We start from the raw sequence: 8,974 nt of genomic DNA, 5'->3' as shown, positions 1-8,974 counted from the left end.
TGGTGGAGATGGTGGGGATGGGGACGGAAGTGGAGAGTGACAGGCACAGTGTCACCAAGGGAGGTGGGAGGGCTGGAAACCTGTGGATGAGCACCAGGCACCAGAGTGTTGGTGCCAGGGAAAAGGCCAGTGGCGTGATCCTGGTGGAGGAGGTGGTGGGTGTGAGCCTGATGGAGGTGGAGGGTGTGATCCTGGTGGAGATGGAGGAAGTGGTAGGTGTGATCCTGGTGGAGGTGGAGGAGGTGGTAGGTGTGATCCTGGTGGAGGTGGTGGAGATGATACACTTCCACGCTTTGAACAAAGTGCAGGGGTGTTTGGCTCAGGGGCACACAGCCACCCTGCAGACCTACAAGGACATCCCCCGCCCCATGCACTCTTTTTGTTAACAGAAACAGACCCCTCCAGGCTTCTGTGTCACCTCATTTAAATCTCACGGGGAGTCTTACAAAGTTGACACTCTTTAGATTTTTTTAAATTAATTTTTTTTTATGTGTGGGGGTGTTTTGCCCGCACGTGTTAACCGTGCGCATGCAGTGCGTGCAAAGGCCAGAAGAGGGCGCAGATCCCTTGGACCTAGAGTTCCATACTGTTGTGAGCCGACTTGTGGGTCACAACATGTCGGCTAGGACCTAGGACAACTAAGCCATCTCTCCAGCCCCTCTTTTTAATTAAAATTTGTTCCATCTATTAATTTTTGTGTGTGTGGGAGCACACATGCCACGGCACACGTGCGGAGGTCAGAAGACAATGGTCAGGAATCAGTTTTCCTCCCTCTACTATGTACTCAGATCACCAGTGTTGGTGGCAAGCCTCCTTGCACGCTGAGCCATCTCGCTGGCCCACGCTGGTAGCCTTGATACTCCCCACGAGTAGTAGACATACTTTTTCTGTTGTATGTGACATCTGCGTATGGCCTGGTGATTGAGTCTTTCTGGGTTGCCCAGCTCAGCCTTGAACTTGCTCTGTAGCTCGAGCTGGCCTCGAACCCAGCGCCCTAACTCAACCTCCCAGCTGGAGGGGTTACAGGCCTTCACCACCTGGCTGGGCCCATAAATTGGCCCCTATGACCGAAAATGACCATGCATCCGGGCTTCAGACATAGCTAGATCCAGGGGCTCAGCCGGGGTCCTTAAGACTGTCTTTCGGGCCTCAGTCCCGGCTTTTATGTGGCTTTTATCCCAGGACATCTTTACCAAGGTGCTGGCCCAGGGAGTGTCCAGCTTTATCCATTGTCCCAGGCACAGACCCAGGGCGGCCTCTTGCTGGGCCGGCTCAGGACACATGTCCACCCCTGAGCCAATCTCTGAGGGCAGGGAAGCGGAACGCTCTTTCATTGGTTAGGCCTTATTTGTCCCGAGTCCCTTTTCCTGAAGACTGGACTGAGAAGGGGGAGCAGCCGTCTCCCCCACCCCAGGAAAGTTAGCTTTTAGCAGTTACCTAACTTCTGCTCGGTATCCTAGACTGGCCTTGAGCCCTCAATCCTGTCTCCACCCACCAAGTGCAGGCACGACAGGTGTGTGCCATCTTGCCCACTTCTTGTCCACACCCTTTAGCAGTTTAACTTGGCTTCGTCCCCTGCTGTGAGCTGAGCATAATTTCCTACACCTGGGCTTGACCATGTGACGTCTGTTAACCAATGGGATGTGAGCAGACCTTCGTGGCCAGCCTTAAGGTGAGGATGAGCGTTTGCTGGTGCAGAGCTTCCACAGATGCCTGAGAAGTGAGCGAGTTTGGCTACTGCTGAGTTTTCTTATTTTTTAAACGATTTATTTATTGTTTTGCCGGCATGTGTCTGTGCACCATGTGAGTGTAGCGCCCATGGAGGCCAGAAGAGGGTGTGGAACTGGAATTACAGGTGGTTGTGAGCTACGGTGTGGATGCTGGAAACCAAACCCAGGTCCTCTGTGAGAGCAGCCGGTGATCTTAACCACTGAGCCATCTCTCCAGCCCTTTGGGGTTTTTTTTTTTTGTTCGTTTTGTTTTTATTTATTTATTTTTTTGTGTGTGTGTGTTTGTTTTTGTTTTTTCAAGACAGGGTTTCTCTGTGTAGCTTTGTGCCTCTCCTGGAACTCGCTTTGCAGACCAGGCTGGCCTCGAACTCACAGAGATCCTCATATACTCTGCTCTGCCTCCCGATTGCTGGGATTAAAGGCATGCGCCACCACCACCCGGCTGGGTTTTTTTGTTTGTTTGTTTTTTATTTGTAATAATGCAGTCAGCTATAGTTAATGGATTCGGAACCCATCCAGCCAAGCCCCAAACCAGAATTCTACAGCAGGCATTCAAGAGGCCGGGACCGTCGCCAGGGCCACCAACAGTGAAGGTGAGATTTGAACCCAGCACTGTGCCCTCATGGCCTCTGCCTCCCTGTGGGGGAGGCTGACTGTCAGCTGACCCCCAGCCCCCGTTGCTCTCTTGGTGCCCTGTCCCTTCAGTGACGTCTGGCTTCCTTCCTGGAGGGGCTCATTGGGGTGAGCACGCGTATAACATGTATGACGGACGCTGTCCCCCAAGTTTAAAGCTGTCTTAGAAATAACGGATAATAAGTAAAGGGTCGGGTCAAGGCTGTGCGGAACTCGGGGGATTTTTATAAGCCGTATTGGCCCGTTTGTGGTAATGTGACCTCCATGTCGGGCCTGTGGCCCCATGGATGCATCTGTGCTTTGATTGGGTGATTAAGCAGCCCAGTCCTCTGTGCCTCCACTTCTGACTGGGCAGAAGCCTGGACTTGAGGAACCTCCTGAGCCTTTTATTTTTGAGGACTCCAGGGTCCCTGAAGGCAATGAGGGAGATTTTCCCAAAAGGGAGGGGGATTCGAGAGGCTGGGAGGAGAGACGTGGCCAGCAGAGATCCACAACCCAGGGATTGAAGAGCCAAGGGGGTGTGGGGAGAGGCCAGGCTGGGAGTGCCCTTTGTGGAGGAAGGTTCAGACAACGGGAAGCCGGGAAGCCGATGACCAGGCAGAAGCCTGCCGTGTGTGAGCCTGAGGCTGGGCCTCCTCTTCCTCATACACCCTGCTCTGCACAGTACGGACACCCCCACCCTATGACTATTCCCTCACTAGATGTTGGTATGGGAATAGCCCATGGCCCAGTTCTGATCTGCAACAGGTCAAGTCTGATGGGGGAGTGGGAATTCTGGGAAAGCAGGAGAAACAGGAAGACTGTATGTGTGTGTGTGTGTGTGTCCCCGGCTGCTCCTCACTGGTGGATCTGGAAGTGGTGACTGGAACTGTAGCAGCTATGTTGTGACTAGGAAGGGAGGCTGAGAGACCAGACCACGACTGTGCTAGTCTGAATAAGAACGGCCCCCATAGGCTCGTAGATTTGAATGCTTAGTCACCAGGGAGTGGCACTGTTTGGGAAGGATTAGGAAGTATGGCCTTGTTGGAGGAGGCATGTCACTGAGGTTGGTCCTTGGGATTTCAAAAGCCCATGCCAGGGTCAGTCTTCTCTGCCTGTGGACCAGGATGTCGAACTCTCAGCTACGGCTCCAGCACCATGTCTGACTGCTGCCATGCTCCCATCATGGAAACTGAGGCCCAGGGAGAAGGCACTCATTTATTTTCCTCCACTGTAACACAACAGAGTTCCCCGAACCAAGTTTTGTTCCCTGGGACATTAATAGAAACAAAAACTTACGTTCAAATGTTGGCAGAATAGTGGGCTAACGCCTGAAGGGCCTCTAGCCTGCAGGACTTTCCAGAACCTTCAATATGCCGGTGTGATCTGCGTAGCTCTGGGTTTCTTGTTTCGGGCAGTGCTGGGGTTTGGAACCTAAGGCATGGTTAGACTTGGTGTCTGTTCTGGTTGCTGTTAGTCCCTGGCTGTCCTGATCTGGTAAGATGCAGAAGTTGCCCCTTGGTGTCATTGACCTTGTGGCCATGAATGTGGTACAGCATGCCGTGAGTGTGGTACAGCATGCCGTGAGTGTGGTACAGCATGCCGTGAGTGTGGTACAGCATGCCGTGAGTGTGGTACAGCATACCATGAGTGTGATACAGCATGCCTGACCACCTGATCACCTACTCAGCCCGGAGACATGGGAGCCCGATAGTTCTGGGGGGAGAGCCTGGCATGTAGGAACAGAAACAAAACCACAGCTCAGGTGGGAGAGGGTGGAGGAGGCCGCTTCTGTCGGCTTGGTTGCCCCGCGTGCAGCCCCTCTGCAGCCCAGCCATGCAGGCCAAGCCCTGGTTCTGAAGGCAAACAAAACCTGGGGCCTGTATGTTACCTCCAGCCGTGCATAGAGCAGCTAGGAGCAGAGATGGAATGGGAGGGCTCCTCGGCAGCCTTGGCTAGGGGGCTGTGGGTCGTGACCTTGCTGTGGGCCTCACCATTGACCTGTGCAGAGCGCCCCGTGCCAACGGGGGCTGCTTGGTCCTGCGCCAGCTCTGACTGTCACCTTCCATCACTCTGGTGGCCTGACCTGTCCCAAGGCTGCCCTGCGATCCAGGGTCACCGTGAAAGCATGGGTCAGTGCCACAGCCTCGAGAATGCTCTTCAGGTCAGCCATCTCAGCTCCCACAAGGGAAACTGAGGCCCGGGGAGAAGGAACCCAGCCACAGGGCAGACTGGTCTGCCCTCTTATCAATACTCCTGATGCTTTATTTCATCACAATATCAGTTTTTTTTGGGGGAAAGCCTAGTTAAGGGCAGCTCAGTTGTAGCAGTTGGGGCTCAGACCCTGTCCAGCTGCCTGCTGTGTCTGTCTCTGGGTGTCCACTGGCTTTGGCTTTAGGTGGTGTGGGGCTGCCATTATTTTCCAGGTGTTCCTTGGGGCCTGTGTCTGCGCTGAGAAACAGGTGTGATCTCGTTCCTAACTTGATTGGGCCACTGAGGTCATGTCACCTGCTGATTCTCTGGGTAGCCTGGTCTCCCACATCCCCCCGGGCTATCAGATATGCCTGGCTCGTGAACTTCCCACGGAAACGCCTGGTCTTGTCCACACGTGGCCACGTGGAGACTGTTCCCTCTGAGTGGACTCTGGGTTGCTAAAAGGCTTCAGGAGACTGCAGCCCCAGCTGAGGGCTTGGCTGACTTGGGGCGTTCTTACCTCTGCCCTAAGTCCCACCACACTGGACCGGGCTCCGCGTGGGGCGGGAGGGCTGCCTCAGACTGGAGGTCCCATTCTCTTGGACAGGAGAGGAGCTGGGGACAAGCATGGGTGGGGATAGGGTGCAACGAAGCCCACCCTCTTTCTGTCTCTCATCCTGCTGGGTGCTCTGAGCCCAGACCCCCCTCCCCCACAGACCATAGGACATGTTTCTTGTCTTTCTCCATGTGGGCACCTGGTCCACGGCATTACATCCTTAGGCAAGAGACTCCCACCTTCCAAGAACATTGTGAGTCTCTGGCAAGTTCCAACTGGTCTCTGGTAAATGATGTGACAGGATTGGCAGGGTATGGGTATGTGCCAAGTGTCTGGCCCAGTGTCCTCTGGGCTGGCCAGGATGATGGCAAGCCTGTCCCCAGCTACTCTGCCACCATTTAGGCTGGGAGGATGATAGACAGAAGCTGGGGAGCGGCTTATGGGGGGGGGTTTGAAACCACCCCAGTCCTAGAAAGAGCTTTGGATGCTCAGGTTTGACTCCGATTTTGTTCCGGTGGATGGACCATTGGCCACCAAACATGACGTAGGATGCGTGGGGCAGCACCCAGCTTGAAGAGTTTTGTAATAACTTGGGCATGGAACACCGCGTATGCCACCTTCCCGCCCCACCCCTGCCAGGCTCCCTGGGGCGCCCTCCTGTGGATCCCTGAGGGAGGGAGCCAGCAAGACTGAAAACCATTTCACAGTAAGCTCACAGCTGAGACACCATCTGTTTTTTTTTTCTTTTTTTTTTCTCTTTCTCTTCGTTTTTAAAACAATATAGTGCAGGCTGCACTTCTCACAGTAGAATATAATGGTCAATTTTAGTATAAAAAAAACATTCTCAGAGATTTGTAAATGCACTTAGTGCTTGGACAGGCCTTGGAGAGATACGGTACCGCTTCCGGAGCGAGCGCCTGGAGGCCGGGCTGGGGCCAGGGGACTGCAGGCCTTGACGACTTCTGGGGTTTATCTACCCCACCCCACAGCAGTGCAGGCCAGGCCTGGGGGTGGGGAGTGGGGTGCAGACCAGGAGCTGGATTGGATATTCCAGTTATAGCCAGTAGGTCACCCTCTCACTAGTTCCCAGGAGACCCCACACTGGAAGAAGACAAGATCGTCCTTGTGAACGGAGTCTGAATTTACAGGCCCCTTGCTAGCTCCTGGGACATCTTTGTGCGAATAGGGAAATGGTGGCCCTTCCTCGAAATGCAGACAACTGTAATAAATATACAAGTCTAGGATGCCAGGGGAGTCTCCCTGGACAATGTGCCCTTGTGCAGTGCACCAGCTGTTCCCAGCAGCCCTATAAGGTGTATTGGAGGGAACAGAGAAGAGGCTGGTCCAGGGTGTAGAGAGGAGGGTGGGGCGTGATTCCTATTAGGAAGGATGGGGAGGGGAGAGTCAGGAGGAACAGGGGGCTGGTAGTCCTGAGGCCTCTAGGAGTCTGGAGTCAGAGCAGTCTTTACCTGGATTAGTTGGTGAGGGGGGCACTTTGGACCCAGGGACTTCCTATGGATCCCTTCTGCTCCTTTTCTGAGAGACTAGGGAATTGTGGGTAGAAACCCAGTGTGTGACTCGTGCTGACTGGAGCACCCCTGGTCTGAGCGCCTCTGCTGGAGCCCCAGAAGGAACTTTCTGTCTGCAGAAGGTCCTCTCTCCCTGCCTTAGTGGAGGAAGGACGGGCCTTGCAGGCAGCCCTGGACACTCCCTGCTTCCTGGGGCAGCCAGTTGGGGGAGAAGCCCTGGTATGTGAGGTCAACCTGCCTCCCTACCGCAGCAGCGCGGAGGGTAACCAGCCTGTGCTGCGGCCTGCCAACCCCCAGCACCCTGTCCATCTGTCCGTCAGTCCACATGCCCGCCGGGCGGGCAGACCTTATCTGTAGACAGGCAGGCGGATGTGGGCGTGCTGGTGGTCCAGCAGCCGGGGCACGGCCACCGTCTCGTATCCCTTGCCCAGCATCTGCTCCTTGATACAGGGTGGCCGGATGTCATTGATGAGATACTCCAGCGACTGGAGGCTGCTGCTCAGCACCGCGGTATTGCACACACTCTTGCTGGCCAGGCCCGAGAGTGTGTCGGCGGGAGGCCCGGCGAGCTCCCTGGCAGCCCCTGGCCCGAGCTCTGTCACTGCCGCTGCTGCGGGGTTGTAGCAGTCGCTGGTCGGCGTCACCAGAACACTGTTCCAGGGGGCCGCGAAGTACTGACCCACGGTGAAGCCGGTGGGCAGGCCCACGCCACAGTTGTGGGGCGACCCGTTGGCCCTCTCGAACGCCCGCCCGCCACAAGTCTCGGGGGACTTGCTGGTGACAGTGCTGCTTCCATAGGCTCGAAGGGCCTGGGGCGGGGGCGGGGGTGGCTTCTGGGGCCACAGCAGGTAGTCCAGGCCACCTTCGGCATACCCTGCAGGCTTGGTGGCCCCAGCCAGCGTCAGGGCTGATGTGGCCCCCTGGCTCAGTTCTGTGCCTTTCCGGCAGTCCGGCAGACCGGCCGTGGCTGAGTAAGCCATGCTAGGAAAGCTGGGCACCGGGCCGTGCTTGGCTGGACTGGGGTGGGGCACAGCCACGCCCTGACAGGCGCTCGGTGCAGCCCCCGGGGCCTGGCATTGCTGGTTGAACTGGCAGAGGAGGCTGTGGATAGAGGGCAGGTTGGAGGGTGGCAAGGGCAGGCCCCGGCCTGGCAGAGGGATCACGGAGGTGGCAGTGGCTGCTGCCGGCAGGCTGGGGGGTGGGGCAGGTGCCTCGGGTGGCTTCGGGTAAGCCAGAGGCCCCAGGGTGCTGGGCACCGGGTAGGGTGCGATGCCCACCTGCACGGTGGCCGGTGACAGTTTAGTCCGCTTGCCCTCCACACTCTTAAGCACACTCTTGGTGTGCCCAGCAGGCACGGCCGAACCAGAGGAGGAGACCGCAGCCTTGACGATGGCCAGCAGGCCCTGGTAGCCGGCGGCGGCGTGCTGAGGGTAGGGGCTGTAGCGCTGGCCGCTGGTGTCATAGCCGTTGACCGTGCGGCTCAGGTGCTTGTGCTGCGGCACTCGGATGTTGGTGGGGAAGATTTTGATGGACAGTGGGCTGTTGGCCACCTTCTCGGCGTAGGCATCCAGCTCGGCTGGGCTTGGGTAGCGGGCGGAATGCATAGAGCTGGCCACTGACTCGCCTGCAGGGAGACGGAGGCACAGGTGAGTGAGGCCGGCACCCACCGCCCCTCACTCCCCACCAGGGCTCCAGGAGCTGGCCAGTTCTCTTTTCTCACTGGTCCCACACTTCCAACTTTTGAACCAAAGCGTAAGGTCTGTAGAGGACACCGCACCCATGTACGAGGTCGAGGTACAGGCCCTACCCACCACTCCTCCAAACAAAGCTTGCCGCTTTGTTTCCTGTTTGCGACAGGGTCCTCTGTGTGTGTGTTCCGGTGGGCGTCAAACTTGATGCATATACAAGAATGACCTTGAACTTCTGATCCTTCTGCCCCTCTCCCCCAAGTGCTCGGGTCACAGCTGTGTGTCATCATGACCTGTTACGCGGTGCCTAGAATCGAACCCAGAGCCTCACGGTGCTAGGCAAGTGCCCTACCAACTGAGCATCCTCAGCCCCACCCCCACTTCCGGCAATGTGGATCAGCTGGGCTGGGTGCTCAGGGTGGCTGGCCTGTCAATACTGTGTGTGACATTCTAAATTGTGAGACTTAACCCACTATAGGTGGTCACAACGGGCTCTGCCATGGGGGAGATGAGTTGCTGGTCCACAGACCCCCTCCTGGCGTCCTGAGCCATTCTAGACCAGAACACAGCCCAGAGCTTCCTCTGAGGCAGGGGGACAGGGAGGCACACAGGAAGAGCTGTACTGGTGCTGGCAGGGTTTGGGTGGAAGCCTCGTTCTGTGGGCCC

General features: G+C 56.6%; 1 protein-coding gene across 2 annotated transcripts in view; it reads right to left on the bottom strand.

The window, feature by feature from the left end:
- Positions 1–5,851: 5,851 nt before the first annotated feature.
- Positions 5,852–8,974, bottom strand: part of Fam222a (family with sequence similarity 222 member A) — a 47,469-nt gene continuing 44,346 nt past the window's right edge. For both annotated transcript variants that reach the window (XM_059249474.1, XM_059249475.1), the window contains exon 3: positions 5,852–8,244. In XM_059249474.1, the coding sequence (XP_059105457.1) occupies positions 6,968–8,244 (1,277 nt within the window). In that variant the 3' untranslated portion in view covers positions 5,852–6,967. The remainder of the gene's footprint in view (positions 8,245–8,974) is intronic.

The sequence above is a fragment of the Peromyscus eremicus genome, chromosome 23 (genome assembly GCF_949786415.1).
Source record: "Peromyscus eremicus chromosome 23, PerEre_H2_v1, whole genome shotgun sequence".
NCBI classification, from domain to species: domain Eukaryota; kingdom Metazoa; phylum Chordata; class Mammalia; order Rodentia; family Cricetidae; genus Peromyscus; species Peromyscus eremicus.
This window is presented reverse-complemented; position numbering and strand designations above follow the sequence as displayed.